Genomic DNA, 21704 nt, shown 5'->3' with positions numbered 1-21704 from the left:
CACAAAGTCTCTTATCTGATGTTTTGGCCACTTTTGAATGCTGACGGTGCTTTCACTCTAGTGGTAGCATGAGACTCCAACCCACACAAGTGGCTCAGGTAGTGCAGCTCATCCAGGATGGCACATCAATGCCAGCTGTGGCAAGAAGATTTGCTGTGTCTGTCAGCGTAGTGTCCAGAGCATGGAGGCGCTACCAGGAGACAGGCCAGTACATCAGGAGATGTGGAGGAGGCCGTGGGAGGGCAACAACCCAGCAGCAGGACTGCTACCTCCTTCTTTGTGCAAGGAGGAACAGGAGGAGCACTGCCAGAGCCCTGCAGAATGAGCTCCAGCAGGCCACAAATGTGCATGTGTCTGCTCAAACAGTCAGAAACAGACTCCATGAGGGTGGTATGAGGGCCCGATGTCCACAGGTGGAGGTTGTGCTTCCAGCCCAACACCGTGCAGGACGTTTGGCCAGAGAACACCAAGATTGGCAAATTCACCACTGGCGCCCTGAGCTCTTCACAGATGGAAGCAGGTTCACACTGAGCACATGTGACAGACGTGACAGAGTCTGGAGACGCCGTGGAGAACGTTCTGCTGCCTGCAACATCCTCCAGCAGGACCGGTTTGGCAGTGGGTCAGTAATGGTGTAGGGGGGCATTTCTTTGGAGGGCCGCACAGCCCTCCATGTGCTCGCCAGAGGTAGCCTGACTGCCATTAGGTACAGAGATGAGATCCTCAGACCCCTTGTGGGACCATATGCTGGTGCGGTTGGCCCTGGGTTCCTCCTAATGAAATGAAATTAAAAGAAATGAAATGAAATGAAAAATACTTTATTAATCCCCAAAAGGAAATTCAATACTGTAGTATATGATAATAATTAATTTGAGGAGGTCTTGTTCTGGAGGCTGATGGCTGCTGGCAGGAATGATCTTCTGTATCTTTCAGTCTTACAGCGGACCTGAAGAAGCCTCTCACTGAACACACTTTGTTGTTTCATCACTGTGTTGTGGAGAGGGTGTGAAGAATCCTCCATCATCTTCATCAGCTTGTGCAGCATTCTTCTTTGGACAATCAGCTCCAGAGTTACTCCAAGCACAGAAGCAGCTTTCTTGATCAGTTTGTTGATTCTCTTGCAATGCAAGACAATGCTAGACCTCATGTGGCTGGAGTGAGTCAGCAGTTCCTGCAACACGAAGGCATTGATGTTATGGACTGAATCCCCAGACCTGAATCCAGCTGAGCACATCTGGGACATCATGTCTCCACCAACGCCAAGTTGCACCACAGACTGTCCAGGAGTTGGCGGATGCTTTAGTCCAGGTCTGGGAGGAGATCCCTCAGGAGAACATCCACCGCCTCATCAGGAGCATGCCCAGGCGTTGCAGGGAGGTCATACAGGCACACGGAGGCCACACACACTACTGAGCCTCATTTTGACTTGTTTAAAGGACATTACATCAAAGTTGGATCAGCCTGTAGTGTGTTTTTCCACTTTCATTTTGAGTATAATTCCAAATCCAGACCTCCATGGGTTGATACATTTGATTTTCATTCATTTTTGTGAAATTTTGTCGTCAGCACATTCAACTGTGGAAAGAACGAAGCATTTAATTAAATATTTTATTCATTCAGATCTACAACGTGTTATTTTAGCGTTCCCCTTAAATTCTGAGCAGTCTATAGATACATATATAATACAGGACTGTGCCTGCTACTAACAAGGAACAAGATTTGGAGAGATGCCGAGATTCAAAAACAGCAAATACAGAATTCTGAGAAAAAGTCAGAATTCTGAGAATTTGTTTTTGGTGGTCCCAATACTCATTAAAATTCTTCCTGACCATGGTATAAATATATATAGGAATATAGTATATAATATGCAACATCAATATGCAAGGCAAGTGTATTTGCATAGAACATTTCATGTACAAAAAAATTCAAAGTACTTTACTTAAAAAATAAAAAGCATTACAAATGTTGTAAAGACAGCGCAAATAGCAAAAATCACAATAAAATAGTGAATGGGAAAAAAAACTTAACAGCAAAATCAGTTAAAAGTCACTGTGCAAATTTCATCCATATAAAGTTTTTAACCTGGATTTAAAAGTGTCTGTGTATGGTGAAACTTTAATCTTCACTATCTTGACTATAATATAATTCTTATAGTTTATTGAAAAAGCTGTCACTTCTGCAACAACTTAAAAAAGCTTAAACATTCACAGAAAGTTTTGCACAAAGGTTCGTAAAGTTATCACTTAAAATTTACTCACTTCATTGACCGGAAGTTGCATTTATTTTGGAAAGAAAAAACGGAAGTTGTCTTTTTCGTGGTAATGAATTGATCATTTTGTAAACGCTTTAACGCTCAGTAAGTATGGATTATTATCGTAAACGAAGTCCAGGTTGAAAATGATAATTTGTGGCTCAACTTTATTCGCTTTGACACATTTTTCTTAGTTTTATTTGCGACGTGAAAAGCACGCATGCGCCCTGACATGTGCTTGATCCCCCCTCCAGCCTGGGGTTTGTTGGTTTTCTTGAAAACCAACCGCTGCAGCAGAGGTGCAGAAAGTGTAATATCAGGCTGATTCAGGCGGACTAGACAGGTTTTCAGGACGGAGCAGTGGATGATAGCAGCGCTGAAACCAGGAAAACATGGCTCCATCTTTTTTTCTGCCTCTCATTTCATTCTGAAGACGTGAATTTTGGATGATCTCCGACAGCCAGCTTGGCGTATTGACATGATCTATTTCAGTGATGGCGAAGGGTCTGTTTCCACGGGCCTGGGTGAAAAAGTCCTTCTACTTTCAGGTAAGACTTGTGTGAGATTGCTGATTTGCTGGGAGAAACTGGTTGCATTGGACTGAAACGATCCTGCTGGCGTGAAGCTGTCACATCAGGAGGATGACAGCTGGGCAGGAAACATGTCCAGCTTCTCATGGATGTTCATGCTTTTTCTAAATACCTGATGAACGTGAAGGAGGTGGAGACGGAAGGCTTGGCTGCTGACAGAGCAAAGTGCAGGCCTGCTTGTCACAGTGTCCTAACATGAAGGCTGAAAACTGGTGCTCCATGCCACAACCTACAAACTAATCAGTCTGTTCAGATCAGAGGTCTTACAAGTGGAAGTTGGGCCTCCCTAAGGGGCTCCACATAGTTCCCAGGGAGGCTCATGGAATGGAAATGAGGAAATGTTACATTTATCATCAAAATAACAGCTTGAATGTCTGAAATGTGGTCACACAAACTGGGTTTTCTCGGCGTGTCTGGGGAAGTAAGAATAACACACATCTCATGAGATCTGTCTGACCTTTGCTTAAAAAGAAAGAGAAATTTTCTTTTGTAATGTCCAGTTGTTTCATTCAGCTGCGACTGGGCACCAGATCAGTTCCCATACCAGTTGCTTCCTCCCAGCGACAGGAAGCCTTTGCAAAGCGATGAGGGCTGCATCGGCTCTGGGGGAGAGGAAAGCCAACACAACTGGTCCCTGCAACATTTCCTCAGACTTGACGCGTAAAACAAATGTTTGTTTCATTAAGAAACTCGTCTAATCAGCTGGATTTTTCTTGATTTTGATATGAAGCTCCAACAGTCTTCCTGATAACACATGGAGCGAGAAAATGAGCGTACGTTTTGTAACCTTTAGATGTTTTGTCATTTGTATCTCTACTGGTCAAAGTCTGGATTAGCTCTATAGTCTGAAAAGACAAGCCGTCATGACAAACAAGTATGTTTTACTAATCAGAAAATACTTTTAAGACCTGTAAAACTTGATTTTCAGACTTGCAGAATAAACTTGTACTTGTAGCTTTACATTATGTGCATACATGTCACATTTTCAGATGTAGAAATAAAAGCTGCAGAATACATAAACATGTATTATTATACATGAACAGCAGTTGTTTGTGGATGTTCAGCAGCAGCTCGACGGTCCAAAGGTCTGTTCTGAGTTAAAGTCCTCGAGGCTGGCTGGATATGTTTATTTTCCCTCCCCCACCTGTGCACCGCCCACACAGCTGCAAACTGGACTAAAATTTGCTTCACTGATACTCTGAAGCTCAACGAGCCATGTGAAGCTTGACTTGTGTAAGAATTTAATGAGCCAGCGCTCGTCACCCATCTTCTTTTCACCCAGCTGGTTGTGTGAATTTCAGGAGTGGGAGGAGACTACTGGGAACCATCAAAACCAGCAGATGTGATGCTGCAGGTCTGTCCTGGACTATGAGAAGTGAATAGTTAATGGGGGGGTAACTGAATCTAACTGCAGTCAGGTGGTGAGCTTTAAGTTTGCATTGTGGTTTTAGTGCTGTTTAATTTGCATTAAATGCATTTATTCAGCTGTTTGATGCTTTTATATCAGAAATAGCTGAGATTGTCTAATTATTTCTCGTTAAAGGAGACGCCACGCATCCGCGTGAGGACGGGGCAGAGTGAAGGACCGCAGGGTTTAATGAAGGATTAAACTCTTTGCTGTTTTGGTTTCACTTCCTCACGCACATTCATTCCCGCGTGACCAGACCGTCTGCATGGTCATGTGACTCCAAGTCCTGCTTTTATCCTGATCTGTGTTCTCATGCGATCGGATCAGTCTGCATGCTGTGCAGAAAACGTTCCCAAAGTCTCTTATCTGTTGTTACAAAAACAAACTGAGCAGCTCTGCAGACGGGAACAAATCTCCAGCTCTGACTGGAAATAATAAGCTGTGGCTCTGAGACACTTCTAGAAGGAAGCAACTTCTATCTTTTGTATTTCCCACAAACCCTAACCTTTGTCATTAATGTCTGGATGTCAGACCTTGGACAAGCTGGCTTGAACCTTAAATTTCCCCTCAGGGAAGAATAAAGTATCTTTGATTCATAAAGTTTATTTCTAAACCACATTTACAGTCATGTACATTAAAAACAGTTCAATCCTTACATGACAGAGAAGATGAACACTTTAATAAATCTGGGAAAGAAATGCATCAATAGCAGAAGAAAAGAATGAATGAAGTCTTCGTAGGTTTCAAATTAAAAACAAACTTGGATTCGTCGTGATGAAGATCTTTCATGTGGTTTAAAGGGGTCAGAGATGTGCGACGGATCTGGTCCAGTCAGGTAAAGGTTGCTGATAAAACCTTAAACCAGGGGTTACCAACGCCGGCCCTCAAGGACTACCATCCTGCAGGTTTTAGTGTTTCCCTGCTGCAACACACTTGACCCAAATCAATGGCTCATTAACAGGCAGGTTCAGAAGATGACAAGCCAACTTTATGAATAAAGCACTGTCCGAAAGCTACTGCTGAACAAAGTGATTGTTACGACCCCAGATGTCCCGGGGAACAAGAGGTAGCAATATTACATTCAGAAAAAAAACCCAGGTAGCAAACAAAAGTAGATTTATTTCTAGACCCACAGGTCCCAACAAACAGCCAAGAGTGAAGGCAGGCACTCTTGGTGTTTTACCAAACCAACGAAATATAAACCAGAGCGTTCCAACGGCAGCGAAACCCAACAACAGTGACTGAACACAAAAGATCACAACGCTCAAAGTCAAAACTCGGTCGCAGGCGGCGTCAGAGTGGCAAGCTGTGGCACCAAGTCCAAACCAAACACAGCTGCCACGACTGAAGCTTGATGCTGGCGCTCTGCAGAGGGAATCCATGTGTATCCGATCCCCACGATGATCATGGAGTTATAGCGTGGTGAGATCTCAGGCCACCGGCCGTAACAGTGCTGAACATTACATACATAGTGAAAGACGCCTCGTGTTACCACCAATATTTGGGACTAAATCACCAGCCAGATTCTTTTCCTCTGTTGTGCCACGATGGTGGAATGATCTCCCAAGCTCACCAAACCAGATGGTTGCAGATAACCTCTTGTTATTTCCACCTATCTGCTGGAACATATGCTACGTCGCTACATGATGCTCTTGCATTATTCTCTGCTCTCCTTCATCACGAGGATGACCACAAACAGAAAAAACTCTTTCCATGTTCTTTTCTGCAAAGGACGATATTCAGGCTGGGACGATATGCGATTTAAATTTCTCACAATTCTTCGATACTGCTGATTTTAGTAGATTAAAAACAACAAAAAAAATGTATAAAACTTTTTTTTGCTCGTCATTTTTCTTGATTTCAATCAGGAATCAACCCAGTAGCCAGACCATCATTCTGCTGCTATAATGCCCAAGAACGCAAGTAGATAGATCAGTTAAAAAAAAACAAAAATGACAAAAATTTTATAATGGATAATCTTTATTTGTCGAGTTTTTTTTTATTTTTATTTTTATTTTTTTTAACAAAAAAATCCATTTTAAAACTGTGAAGCAAAAAATTCCCGATACTCGATTTTTCGATTTTCCCCCCAGAAGATATTCTGACAATTTTCTCCGACTAAAGTATTATTCTAGGTGTCTCCACTCGTCTCAGTAGTAAAGCAGGATTATTACATGTTGACATTTAGTCTACATCAGGAAACATGAGGCATTAATCTTATTCCTGATTATCTGTGTACATGTGTCCATGTATGTGTGAATTTTATTTCTGATGTGTGTGTTGAGTTCAAACAGTAAAGTTAAGTTTACACGGCATATATCAAAGATAAAATATATGTAAATAACTAAAATGAATCTTTCATGTCATTCATGTAATGAATTAATCATCTTGTCTGTCAATAACACTTAAAACTCTTACATGTTGTTCAGACACAGTTTTAAAGCTAGAACAGACTGCTGTGGTGTTTAAATCTTCACCAAATTTCCCTCTGGCTATGAAGCACAACTGCAGTATGAGATGGAAATTTAATTGAATTTATTATTTATTTTTTCTTCCAAAGGAAAATTACATTGCTGCAGTCACTGCGGAAAAAATCATACAAATAGAAACTGAAAAATACAATTTTATTATGGATACTTAGACAGTAGAGGTGTATAACTGCAGTCCCAAAAGAGTTGAAGCTCTGTGTAAAATGTCAATAAAAGCAGAATGTAATCATTTATAAATATTTTATTCCCAACAGACCAGAAAGAAGCTGTAAGATGTTGAAATTGAGACATTTTACCATTTTATGGAAACTATAAAAGCTGACTGGGAATCTGATCTGTAAACTGTTGAAACAAGGGAAACTAAAGGCTGGAAAAGTAAATAAAAACTGGACGAGCATTTAACTAATAATTAGGAAACTAGGCGACAGGTCAGTAAAAAAGCAGGGTATTACAGAAGCATTTCAGAGAGGCAGAGTCTCTCAGATGGAAAGGAGATTCACCAATGTGAGTCAAACTGTGGAACAACTTTATTTACAGTTGTGTTCATATTTATTCATCCCCTTTCATTAAAGAAGGAAAAAAACAGCTGCCTGTAAAATAAGCTGAAACTGACTAAAGTAATAATAAATAAAAATTTAATGAAAATCATGACATTATTTTCTAATTCTGGTTCAATCGAAATATTTTTTTTAAAAAGCAAACAAATAAGATAATTTATTACATATTCCATCAGTTATAAAGTAATATTTAGTTGAAGAATCCTTTAATGTTTCCGCTCCAGTCAGGTGTTTTCTGTTCCTCTCAGTCAGACTTCTGCACCTGTTGACAGGTATTTTGTCCCACTGTTCAACAGAAAAGTCTCTCATTTGTCCAGGACACATTTGTTTTTTGTTTTTTTTCTTTCTTCAACTCAATTAAAAGAAAAAACAGTGTCTTATATTACTAAATTGTATTTTTTCAAATTTTTAGTTATTCTTCCTTTTTTAAGTCTCCAGTTATTTGAGTGACTGTTGTAAATTCAGCTTTTCTTTAATGAAACGGGATGAAGACATATGAGCACAGCTGTAAATGTTCCTGGATGTAATTCTAGAAAGACTTCCATCATATAAGTTTACAGTGTCAACAATTAGGAGGAATCTCTGTATGCTGGGGACATACCTGAAGGTCTAAACTAGATGCTGGTGATCTGGGGGCCTTCGGGGAACTCTGCATAAAAAAACAAACAGGATTCAGGAAAATTCAAGAACTTTATTTGTCATCTGAAAATTGGATGAAAAAGTGAAATTCCTACTGGAAAACATGGACGACGTGTCCTGCAGACTAGAATCAGAAGACACGAGATGTCATTGGATTCAAAATGAGCTCATATTCAGCGTGAAATGGCACAATGTCTCAGTCTCAGCATGTGATGTGTTGAATAACATGAGTAGGGGAGATTTGTAAATCATTGCATACATGGTTAATAGATCTCCCTGTCACAGTTCAAGCTCTGACCATTTTATTTGTAAACATTATCCACCGTTCCACCCAGCCTTCACCATCATCATCATCATCACCATGGAGATTAAGTCCCTGCCTGGATTTCTACAAACAACAGGCCGTGTGTTAGGAGAGGTGCTGTAAGCCAAGTGACGGTGAATCCTGTGACTCAAGCAGACAGTTAGATTTACTTTAAGCGTCCATAACCAACACGGCGTTTCACTCTGGACCTCCGCTCTCCAACCACCTCATAACCTAATTACCTAAACATTGTTGCACACAATAACTAACTGTCAGTGCCTCGTCATGGGACACCTCATGCTGTTTCCATAGTAACCCATAATGTCATCAGGGTGGGATGTCTCCTTCAGTGCCTGTTAGGTGAATTTAGTCAGCGTGGCTTTGTTCCTGCTCAGATTTCCATGATCCAGATGTGTTTTTTGTCTGTTTCTCCTCTGACACTCCATCACAGGCTCGGATCTCTTTTGTGAGGGTGAAGTACCTGTTCCTTACATGGCTGACTGTGTTGGTGGGCAGCTGGGTGCTCTATGTGCAATACTCCGCCTACACAGAACTGTGCAGAGGACACGAGTGCAAGAAAGCTATTGTGAGTGTTTTTCAATAATGTCAGAATAACTAAATGTGTTGACCCTTAAAACTCTGCCAGATCACCAGCGCCCCCATGTGGGGTGAACTGTGATGGATAGCTCACCTTTTAGGTCAGGGCTGTTCAAGGTCGGCCCTCGAGGGCCACTGTCCTGCAGGTTTTCTGTGAATCCGTTTCAACACACCAGCCTCAAGTTAAATGGATCCAACAGCCAATGAACTTCTGCACAATGACTCTTTAATTCGATTCAGGTGTGTTTGAGCAAAGATGCATAAAAAACCTGCAGGATTGTGGCCATGAGGACTGGAGCTGGACACCCCTGTTTTAGGTGATCTATGGAAGCTATCAAGACATTTATTTCCCATCCAGGAGGTCTAAAATCCTGCCACTAAAGATCTCTATCACTATTGTGTTTCTACGAGACCAGAAGCCTCCGTTACGAAGCAGGATTATGATACCCTGGATATGATTCTGTTACCTGGTTTAATTTACCCACACATTAGCAATTAGCATTAGCAACCTGTTATCAGCCTGGTAATTCAACCCAGGCCAAAAGCAACACTGTTGCCGCAGCAACAGCCAGAAAGGAGGAAAGTTGCAGACGTATATTAGTAGGATTATGCAATAATAATTCATTGGACATTATAAACGTGCTTAATTTCGCTTCATTCTGGCTCAGATGTTTCAGGCAGAGCTTCCTCAGTTGCTTTTCTTTTATATTTTCCATTCAGCTTGTTTGAGGCGCATTGCCCTGCCTGAGCGCTTTTTGTGTCGGAATATTAATTCCTCACCATGACTACAGTAGTAGTTGTGTGTTCCATAAATTCATGGTTGTGCGACTCTACCATTGTTTTAGATGTACCCCTAGTGAAGCTAAATGGACTAGAGAAGTAGGACGCCAGTGAAAAAGCTTTAGTTCTTCATACTGTCTCGACTGAACCAACAGAATTGATCTGATATCGTTTTTAGCCCATTAGTAAATAAAAGTAGCATCCGATGAAAAGCTGTAGCTCTTGTATAGGATGTCATCGGCCACATCAAAAGGTTGCATTTATCCCTGAAAACTCCGTAAGCGCTCCTTTCGACACCAACATCGACAGAATGGGGGCTCATTTTCCAAGACATTAGCTCCGTTTACATGATGTTTTCATTCATTCATTCATTTTCCTAACCGCTTAATCCAAATCAGGGTCGCGGGGAAGCTGGAGCCTATCCCAGCAGTCTCTGGGCGAAAGGCAGGGTACACCCTGGACAGCTCGCCAGTCCATCACAGGGCCACATGATATTTTTTAATTCGGAATTAATTATTCGGAGTTAAATAATTTGGAATTAACGTATTCTCCTACGCGTTTACATGAAACTCTGAATGAAGGTTTACATGAAACACGTTGACACTTAATTCCTCTTTAGAGCGGCGGGTTGGGAAGGGTTCTGATTGGACAGATGGTGCGCGTGTCAAAAAAAAAAAAAAAAAGTTTTATTATGACGATATGTATTTGTCCCAATTCGATTCCGATTTTTTTGGGTGCCGATTTGATTTAAATTGCAATTCTTTTAATTCTTCTATATTGCTTATTTTTGTGGATTTAAAAAAAAAAAAAAAAAAAACGTATAAAAATTTCTTTGCTCGTCATTTTTCTTGATTTCAGTGAGGAAAAAACAACCCAGCAGCCAGAGCATCGTTCTGCTGCTATAAAGCCCAAGAAGACAAGTTAAAAGATCAATAAAAACAATAAAAATGACAAATTTTATAATGAATTATTTTTTTTATTTGAAAAACAGTTGGTTTTTAACAAAAAAATTGATTTTAAAATTGTGAAGCAAAAAAATCCCAATATTTGATTTTTTTATTCAAATTCCCCATCCCTAATAATAAATAAACAACAGAAAAATACCGACATAAAGCTGGAGGGAAAAGTATAGATATGTCAGTCGTTTCTGTTTGTGTGTTCGTTTCAGTATTTTCTCTCCTGAAAGATGTGAGATTCATGTCATCATCAGATGACAAAAGTCTTGGTCACTGTTCATCTCTCTGTTATTTCTGTTGGCCTTTATGCTGCTGCATCTATTTATCTGCTTTTAGCTCCATGATCTGACAACTGAGGCTGTCCTGCAGTAATGTCTGGATGTTGACTGGGATTAAAGGGGTTCAGCTTCTACATGCAGTTTTATACAACAAAAGAAAACAAGATGAGCAAAAATAAATAAATAAACGGCTTGAAGTTTTAACCCTTTATATTATATACTGTTGTAGGTTGCGTGGCCAGAGTGGCTAACAGATGGCAGTCAGCAGACGTCCTCCAACAAGTTGAGACTTTATTGTGCAATGGTGCATGTTGTCTTAAAATACATAGAAACCCACAATGGAAAATTATCATCACACACATTACATTTTAGCCACTAAACATAACTGAAATCGAATAAGCCTAAAGTAAGCTAACATGCACCCTGCTACATCAATATCGGCTCTCGCGGACAAACAAAATGCCCGCCTTAAATACCCTCACACCTGAATCCCAACATCCCCAGCATCTTCCACCTTTCAGGTACGCGCACTAAATAATGTCTTAGTCATTCTTTCCCCGCTGCCACAGAAAACTCTCCAAACTGTTTCCCCATCCCCAAACATCTGGTACAATACATCTCCTATAAAAGACAAACCAATTCCTGTAACACAATACAACTCCCCCCCTTCCCATACTTGGTACCATCCAGTGACATCACCAGTTGGGTAAAACCCTCTAAATGCAGGACATGAGCAGCTCTTCCTCCTTTTGGTCCTAGAACATAAGTATGATAAGTAAATCAAGAATACTAACATTTCATTAACACAGCAAAGAGAATATTAAACCAAATTATTTCTGTTGGTTGTATATTTTAACTTTGCTCAAACACAAAACACAAACAAACCCAGAATAGTTGGTGTCTGCTTCCCACTGAGAGGATAAAGAAGAGTATCAGTAACTCAAACACAAAACGGTTAGCTGTTTTTGTGTTAACGGTGACAAGTGGTGGCACCTTACCCACTTTGTCACATATACCCTTATATATACCCTTTTATATTCATGAATGAGGAAGGTATTTTTGTAAATAAACCACTACAGTGGATGTTAGTGAGTCGTTTAATATGTTTCCACTCACTGGAAGTGTAATAAATGCATGATATAATTGAACTTAATGTAACCATGCAAGTTTGCCTTTGTGAAAAATAGGAAAAGAACATTATAGAGCTATATTTTATAGAAGATTTACATGATATAATTCTGATTATATGTTATTTTATAAATATTTTATGGAATACATTAAAACAAATCATGATAGATTGTAAATATCACTAATAAACTAAAAAATGTTTTTAGCATATGTCTGTGGAGGTAAAGTTCTGTATTTAAAAAAAAATGTTTTTTATTAATTCATGCATGAAAGGGTTAATGCCCAGGAAAGCTAAACGTCTTTGTTATTTCCAAAGTGTGATAAATACAGGAGGGGGATCATCGACGGCTCAGCCTGCAGTAGTCTGTGTGACAAGGAAACGCTCTACATGGGGAGATGTCTGTCAACGCTGCCGAACAACCAGGTAGGAGGCAGCGCTCTTTTCTGTTCGCCTTCGGTCACGTCTGGCGTTACACGTCCGTTTATGCGTTTCCCAGGTGTACACAGGAGGCTGGGGGGATCACAGTGGCATCATCCGCTGTAAGCTGGGGGAGGTCGTCCACTATGAGCTGGGTGAGGAGCCGGAGCCCCGGAGAGAAGCCCCCGTCTTCGACAAGCCGACCAGAGGCACCTCGGTGGAGAAGTTTAAGGAGATGGTCTTCAATCACATCAAGGTTAATAAAACCGAGGCAGAAAAGTTTAAAACCCCAATTTGAAATAAGTTTAAACGCTGTGGAAAAAGTAAAATAAAAACAAGATTTACTAGTCTGACAGACCCAGTCGGGGCCCATGTGACATGAAACAAAATGTACATAAAAGCCAGATAGTTGTACCACAGTGTCCAGTGTGTTGCTACTGGTACCACTGGCTGAGAGATGATAGAAATGTAGTTTCACAGTGTATTATTCACAATTTTCACAGTGTTGCGGTGGGGAAGGGGACCCCTGGAACACTCTGGGCCCGGGAACCTGTGCACTTTTAATCCAGCCCTGCTGATGATCCCATATTTTATAACTAGCCGAACATAAACAACATATCAGATGTTTAAACTGAGACGTTTTACTGTTTCATGGAACATATGAGCTGATTTAGAATCTGATCCAGCAACACGTCTGTAAAAAGCTGTTCCAGGATGATGTTTAGCATCGTTAGCATCTCCTGGAAACATCTGGGAAGTGAGGAGAGCAGCTGCTGGAGTTTTAGGAGAAGAATGTCGTCCCGTTCTGGTCCTGATGCAGGATTCCAGCTGCTTCCATGATGCTCCAGATGTTTTGTACTGGTGAAACTGGACTGCAGCAGACCAGTTCTCCTGTTCCACCATCAGGATGTGGTTCAGCATGGTGGAACCTGCAAGGTCTTCCCTGAAAGAGACGTTGTCTGGATGGGAGCAGATGTTTCAGCATTGATGGAGCTTCCCAGATGTGGAAGCTGCCCACGCCATCGGCACTAATGCAACCCCATCCCATCAGAGATGCAGGCTGATAACAAGCTGGATGCTCCCTCTCCTCTTTAGTCTGCAGGACACGCCGTCCATGCTGTCCACAAACTATTCCACATCTTCATCCAGGTTTCCACTCAGAACATTTTAAATGAGCTTTGGTCCAGAGAAGACGGCGTGTTTCTGGATCCTCTTCACATATGATGGAGCTTTAACCTGCATGTGGGGATTTCAGCCTGAACTGTGTGGTTTCTGGAGTCTTCCTGAGTCCATGTACTGGTTTCCAGTTGAAAATCATCCATCCATCAGTTTTCTTCACCTCTGAGTCCAGTTCAGGTTCTCGTGAAGCTGGAGTCTATCCCAGCGGGGTACATCCTGGTCACCAGTCCATCACATGCTGTAACGAATCATATCTGCTTAAATGCAGACGATCCCCCACATCCAGTTTCGTCCCATGCGTACAGAGATTCCTCCTAATTCTCTGAATCTTTTGATGAGATTATACACTGTAGACAATATTTTTAATCTCATTTAGTCTCAAATTGGTGAAGACTTGTCCATATTTCCATCTGACAGACTCTGCTACTGTGTTCTCCTTTTACACCCAGTCATCTCTCTGAACTGTTGTAAACAAACTTAACCTAAATAAACCCACCGTTGTTTTTAATTTGGACTAATTACTTTCCCAGTCTCCTGTTTCAACTTTTTGCAGACGTGTTGCTGCCACTGGATTCAAAATGAGCTCATATTTTAACATCTGTCTCAGGGGCTCCGCCAGGAATTTTGGGCCCTATGAAAGACAACAGCAGAGACCTCACCACTTGATCCCAAATTTTAGATTTTTGTTTTTGCTTCAAGCTAAAAAAAAAAACAAAAAAAACTTTTCATGGGAATAATAAAGATCTAGGGCTGTGTTTAACCATTTATGGGGCAAGTGACTATTTTTGTTTACTTTCACAATCAGCATGAAACTATTTTTGTTGTTAATGCAACAGCAGAATGGAGGTTCATACCAGAAGGACACTTTTAGGTTAAAATGTCTCATTTGAAGGTATTTTATTGATTCCCCTTATAAAGGGTTAAATCACAGTGCATACTTCTAACTAGGTTATTTTAATATGAATGGTTTATCAGTATATATTACTGCTATATTTTATTACAACCTTTGAAAAAGTATTTATTATTTTTAATGAAGGTTTAATGATTTCCTTATATAGTTTGTACATCTTTTTGGGCCCTATCAAGTCATGGGGCCCTGAATCTTCCTAACTTTTCTACCCCTATATCCTCTGATCTGTCTGTTGTGTTGTTTATCTCCTATTGGGAATAAAATATGACTTTATGGGATTTGATAATCACTGCGATCCAACTCTTATTTTCTAAATGGGGTTTATGAGTTGTGACAAACTGAAGCCTGAATTGTCTGATTGTCCTCCAGTCCAAACTTGGAGAGCAGGCGAACCTTCCCAACCTCGTCGCCCAGTTGCTGTCTGTCGCCGATGGCAACAGAGATGGACGCGTGTCACTGCCAGAAGCCCGCTCCACATGGGCGCTCCTGCAGATGGATGAGGTATCTTCCTCTCTGGTGGTTTTCAGGAATGTTTTCTGTCGGCAGTGAAACAGATTTCTTCTCTCTTCAACAAGGTTCTGTTCGGCCTGCTGCTCCAGGACCGTGGACACACTCCTCGTTTCCTCGGCTACTGCGGAGACCTCTACATGACGGAGCGCATCCCCTACGGACCCCTGTATGGCTTCTCGCTGCCTTGGCCTCTTGTGTCCTGGGTGCCCAGTGGCGTGCAGCGCACCATGGACCAGTGGTTCACACCTTCCTGGCCTCGCAAAGCTAAGATCTCCATGGGCCTGCTGGAACTGGTGGAGGACATCTTCCACGGGACCTACGGCAGCTTCCTGCTCTGCGACCTTGCAGCCACGCAGTTCGGCTACACCGACCGCCACGAGCTCCGCCTGACCAACGCCCAGGCGGTGGTTCCCGAGGACGAGTTCAGACGCAGCATGCGAGGGCTGAAGTGCGACACGGATGCCGATTGCGTGTACGGCGCGGACTGCCACGCTTCGTGTAACCTGTCAGAGAAACGGTGCGGGGAGGAGCCGACCCAGCCCAACCTGGCGAAGGCGTGCGGCACACTGAAGGATTACCTCCTGCGTGGCGCCCCGTCGGAGATCAGGGAGGAACTGGAGAGGCAGCTGTACGCCTGCATGGCTCTCAGAGGTGATGCTGGACAGATGGACATCGAGCACTCGCTTATCCTCAACAACCTGAAGGCTCTGCTGTGGAGACAGATCTCACACACCAAGGACTCGTGACGATGAGAGGATGCTCCTCCGGAATCAGGCCAGTCGGTTCTGCAGCCAGAACTGAGTCAAACAGATGCTGTGATTTATGAGTAGCATATTTTATAAAGTAACTTTTATCAACTCCTGATGGTCAAAGTGATGGACCTACCTCGTCCATTCTGTTTCTGAAGCTTTGGAAAACATGTCAGTATTTTATTAAGACCGAACAATCGCATGTTGCCTTCAGGCAAACTCAGAAAGGGTTCATGAAAAACATTGTAATGTTCACCGCAGTCGAATGTTGTGGAAAAACAACGTGCTGCTGTTGGTCCAACTTGCCGTTTCAGACACAAAGCGTGCCGATGTTTGCAGGCTGTGATGGTTTAATGACGACTTTATTCCATTCAGAACAACCAGGGCTCTCATTTATCAACTCCACTGATTTGTACACAGGATTATTTCCACATGGCGACGTGGAAACTAAAACTATGGCTGCACAACGTTCAGAAAACACGCGAAATACTGCAGAAAGTTGCGGTAATGTGATTTCTGGTGAATATTTGATGTTTTCTCCTGCAGAGTTCCACTGGCAAAGCTCTGATGCAGATGTCTGTTGAACTTTTTAACTTTTTCTTGGCAAAAGTAGCGTTGTTTCCGCTAATGCTAGAAGTCATGGTATATCTGGGTCTGAACAGCAGATATACCAAGCGGCAACCTCCGGTGGTTAAAAGTGAAGCCTATGTGGAAGTGCATAAAACTGCAGTTCCCCCTTCATCCACTAGGGGCTGCAAAACAGAGCAAATCCCCATAGACTCCCATGTTAAAAAGACCAACTTCACAGCAGAAATAAACATGTTTACAGCAGAAATAAACATGTTTACAGCAGGAATAAACATGTTTACAGCCTGGTACAAAAAACCATTTTCAGTTTAATAGGTCAGGTTTACCTTCATGACAACTGTGGGGGGAGTGACTTTTTTTCTAACTCGCCCGTTTAAAAGTAATTTAATCTCGAAGTTCGGCATATTTAGGGGCGTGTCCTTTTGATTGACAGGTACCCGATCTCCCGCTTCAAGTAAGAAGAACGTAGAACAACCGCGGTTTTTAGCCGGTTAACAACGTGACTTAGCTTTAGCCCGCTTACCTCCGTTAGCTGGTTAGCTCCTGTTATCTCCGGGTTATCTCGGTTAGCTCTTAGCTACAGAAAGCTCAGAGTTCGCTCGATGTCAATCATCCGCCATGACGCTCACGGCTGCCCTCTCAGCTCCACCTCTTTGCCCATATTTTAATTTTCCGGGCGAGACGACGCGCATGGCGCTGCCAAGATGGTGAACCGCCCACTGAGCTTCAATTCAGCTCTTCAGAAACCTACGGGTGACGTCATGGAGGCTCCGCCCATCTCTTTAGATACAGTCTATGGTTTCGTCTGGCTGGAAACGGTGAAAGCTAGGGCTGCGATCGCCAATAATTACCTGATTCGATTAGATTTTCATTTAGTCTTATTTAAAATAAATTATTTACACATATTTATGTAACACAAATTTTGCTTAAATATGAACTAATTGGCTGCCAAAGACGTCTGTTGACGTATTTCTGTAGACGGAAAGCCAATTTGGCCAGTCCTGCTCATCAAAATGCTCCTAGTATGTACTCAGAGGCTCCTAACATGCTGTGAATGCACTCCGAGTGCACACCCCACAGACACCCCGACGGGTGCACCCAGCAAAACCACGCCTCCACATCTACAGCAACCCGCTACCCTGAAAGTTGAGCCAAGATGCTGGAAACCGCCAGCAGCACACGCTGTTTGTTAAAGGCATTGTCAGAAAACTATTTCTATAAAACTGTCAGTTTTTCTGACCATCAGAATCCGATATCTGGAACTAATCACGTTACTGTTGTAAGTCGATCTACATGCACTTCAAATGACCCTTGTCTTCATTCACCAGTCCATAATGGGATTCTTGTGAGGGGTGATAAGGTGCTAAATGGTTTTTAGGTGAATGTAATGCTGTTGTGAATGAAGAACATCTAACTATGGCATCATCTCTGCAGGAGAAGCTGATTTACTATATACAGGTGCCTTGTCAGAGCTGTGAACCACCAAAAACCACTTTATTCTCCTTATTTCGGAGGTTTCTGATTGTTTTCCAGCTTTTCATTTAGAATTTGCTCCATCGGATGTCCAGGAACAGCGACAGACAACCTGCAAAGATCTCGCAGAGCATCTGTAAGTCATGCGACAGCTGGGTCACTGTTGTTTAACTTAGTTAAGTTTGAGTCGATTCAGATTGAGGATTGGTTCTTTTTAAACCCAAGTATTCAGCCTGGGTTGCAGAAATACTCGTAGCTGAAAGGTTTGCAGCCTTGAGTTCTTCAGCATCAACAATGTGTTGCTCTTCTTGCTCTTTCAACCATCACAATGCTCATTCTGTGTATTCTTCATGCAGCAGGCATCCATATCTGTAGTTAACACACACACAACACACACAGCAACATTACAAAAGTCTCGTCTCTTCCTTTAAAGATCCACATAAAGGGACTGTTTACCGTAGTTACAGTTGCAATGTGTATATCGAGCTGGAAAAACTCGTGTTCAAGGGAAATATTCGATATGTTTTGCAGCCCCGACTGAAGCGTAGCAATGTGCTGGAATGTAAGGACGTGTCCAGAGTCTGTAGAGCATCAGGGAAACTGGCGTTGCAGCAACATAAACATCCACATCTTATTTATCGCCCCAAGAAAAGATTTATTTAGTCGGTACTTCTGTTTGAAACAGAAGAAATGTTGATAAAACATACAAAATGACCTGTACAGCCTGACTTTGCTGGAGGATGCTGTAAACGGGTCAGACTTGGAGCAGCAGTGGTCTTCCTGCATTCATGCTGCGACTTTCAGGGCTTGTGTTGCAGGAAGATGCAAACTGCGTAAGAACTGATCAGAGGTTTGTCACCGACATGAGGTGGGACACGCATTTCCCAACCATCACTGAGCTGGTTATGTTGTCTGTGTTGGGCTGGAATCAGACAGGAAGGAGCTCCATCTGAGAAGATTAGTCTCCAAAAGAGGGACGTAAAGTTTGAGGACGATACAGTGTCATATGGAATACAGCTGGGCCTCGGAAATTCCACGTAAGTTGGATTTTTACCCTTAAATAGCCCCTAAATCACTAAAAAACTGCTGGCGGTAAGATCCTCCTTCTCGGCACCATCGCCTTTCTGGTCTTTGGTCTGAAAAAGCAGGATAATGGAAAACCTACACCGACTCTGATCCTCCATCCAAAGCATCGGCAGCCTCTCCGTCTCTATTTTTTACGTACATAAACAGTATTTAATGAGCGTCGTAAAGTTGAAACAACGTCACCTGAGGCCCGGCTGGATGTTAACCGATGTCTGCAGTGGTAGAATTCGGACTGGATTCAGGATCCAGATTCGATATAAAACAATCTCATGTGATGATTTAGAGCCACACTGCTGAACTGTGTCAGATTGTCTCCTAGCAACGGCTGATTCAGCATCCTGTCTTTTCTCTGAGCTCTCTCCAGCCAGTAAAAGTCACTCGGATGTGGACGCTTGTTTTATACTCTGTCTCCTCCTCTGATAACGTCCTCTTTTGTGTCTTTGATGAGTCTGCCATGCTGCGAGTTAGAAAGAGCCCGTTACTCACATGTGGCATGTCACCTTTAAACGAAACTTAGCTGCAACACGATGCTGCAGGCTGGAATCCAAACCTGTGACGTGCGGTTTCAGCCTCAGGACGGCGTAGGACAGCGACGACTTCAGGCATGTACCTAACCATATTTTTAGCGTTTATTTTCATGAAAAAAGGTCAAAATTGTCTTCTGCTTTTCTGGTCCTCCCCAGAAGGCAGCAGATCAGGGTTAAACAGAGCGGCCATGAACAGCGGGACGATGCTGATCGTAGGACGGCCTGCCCATGTTTGATAAATACACACATTTCTGAAGTTTTGTTTCCGTTCAGATGAAATTTCAAACATTTTCTCCAGAAGGTTGATAAATGAGGGTCCTGCATGACGAACCGGTGACCAAGCTCCACTTCAAGTGTCATTTTAACCTCATTTTTTTGTCAAGACGAAGCACAACGAAGCCAGAAATCCACCAGAAGGACCAAAACCAACAGTGCACTACTTTCCTTCTCTTCTTTTTACTGCGGTCCCTGAATGCAACGCGGTGCCAAATGACACAAACATGTAAAAAACTGAATTATTTCCTACAACAGCTGCACTTGGCAGGGATTTTGGTTTTTTTTTTTTTGGTAGAAAATATTTAAAGAAAAACAAGATTATTAAAGAAATTTAACAAGTTCAGATTAGTGACAGTTTCCAAGAAAACTTTTTAAAGTACAAAAGCAAACTTCTACTTCACCTAATGTGTTCTTATATATTATGTTTCAGAGGTTATGTTAGGAGAATACAGATGTTTATGGAAGGAATCCCAGTCAGCTCTGTTGCTGCTGGGAGGAACTGTATGAAGACGTTGTCCCTTGATGCTGGAAGATGAAGGAAGCGACTGAGCTGATGACTTGCTGATCGCCGCAGTGGAAAACAGATCATTTCTCTGCTCGCTTTGGAATTCCAGGATGATGGTCCGACTTTCACACATCCGTAAGAGGATTGGCTTCATGATGGACAGTGAAGTCCTCCTGACTGTGCATCGGTGTTTCATCACTTTACTGGGCATTTAAAACCCATCACGCCACTGCTGACACAATGAAATAGATGTTCTTCACGTTGTGAATGTTAGCTACCTGTAAATCTCACTGAGACAATGATCTGCACTACTGTATGACTGTAATTATCTGGATTTTACATCAGAGTGCTACAGATTAAATTAATTCATGAATGTTTACTCCACAATCACATTCAATGCTGTACAAAGTATTTTCCATCAGCCTGTTTCATACGTTGAGCTGGCAACTGGACTTGTTTAAACACGTAAATGTAGACAGATATGACCTCCACAAGCATGTCTGGCTTCTGGTCGCTGCTGCCATTTTGATAATGTAAAGAAAAAAAATGTTTACTGGATGAAACTGAATGAAGAAACCAGCATGACTTTGCACAATTAAATGGTGCACCACCTGACTGGAAACGTGTGCAATCCTTTTAAAAACTGACATCTAACAGGATTAAACTATGTTTATATATATATATATATATATGTTTATATATATATATATATAATATATATATATATATATATATATAATATATATATATATATATATTATATATATAGGCCTCACTATATATATATTAAAAAAAACTATATAAAAAAAATATAAAATATAAAAAAAAAACCAAAAAAAAACCCAACTCAAATTGACTAAAGTAATAATAAATAAAAATTCGATAAAAATCATGACATTATTTTCTAATTCTGGTTCAATAGAAATATTTTTTTAAAAAGCAAACAAATCAGATCATTTATTACATATTCCATCAGTCATAAAGTAATATTTAGTTGAAGAATCCTTTAATGTTTCCGCTCCAGTCAGGTGTTTTCTGTTCCTCTCAGTCAGACTTCTGCACCTGTTGACAGGTATTTTGTCCCACTGTTCAACAGAAAAGTCTCTCATTTGTCCAGGACACATTTGTTTTTTTTGTTTTTTTTTTCTTTCTTCAACTCAGTTAAAAGAAAAAACAGTGTCTTATATTACTAAATTGTATTTTTTCAAATTTTTAGTTATTGTTCCTTTTTTAAGTCTCCAGTTATTTGAGTGACTGTTGTAAATTCAGGTTTTCTTTAATGAAAGGGGATGAAGACATGTGAACACAACTGTATATATATATATCAGTATCAGTCAAAGGTTTCCTATTTGATGTAATGGGAAAGTGTGTCCAAAACTTTGACTGGTAATGTATATCCATTTTTTTACGGGGAAGCTGGAGTCTATCCCAGTAATCACTGGGAAAGAGGGAGGTACAACCTGGACAGGTCCCCAGTCCATCGCAGGGCCCAAAACAAACACAAAA

General features: G+C 41.5%; 1 protein-coding gene across 1 annotated transcript; it reads left to right on the top strand.

The window, feature by feature from the left end:
• Nucleotides 1–2745: 2745 nt before the first annotated feature.
• Nucleotides 2746–15740, top strand: dipk1aa (divergent protein kinase domain 1Aa; the record flags this gene model as incomplete). The annotated part of the gene is made up of 6 exons (XM_079243082.1): nt 2746–2799; nt 8690–8824; nt 12294–12401; nt 12475–12651; nt 14854–14985; nt 15060–15740. 6 exons carry the CDS (start codon nt 2746–2748, stop codon nt 15738–15740), a joined length of 1287 nt encoding a protein of 428 aa, XP_079099208.1.
• Between the last annotated feature and the right edge of the window lie 5964 nt (nt 15741–21704).

The sequence above is a fragment of the Telmatherina bonti genome (assembly GCF_933228915.1).
Source record: "Telmatherina bonti genome assembly, chromosome: 7".
Lineage (NCBI taxonomy): Eukaryota > Metazoa > Chordata > Actinopteri > Atheriniformes > Telmatherinidae > Telmatherina > Telmatherina bonti.
The sequence above is the reverse complement of the archived record's forward strand: the minus strand, read 5'-3'. Positions and strand labels throughout refer to the sequence as shown.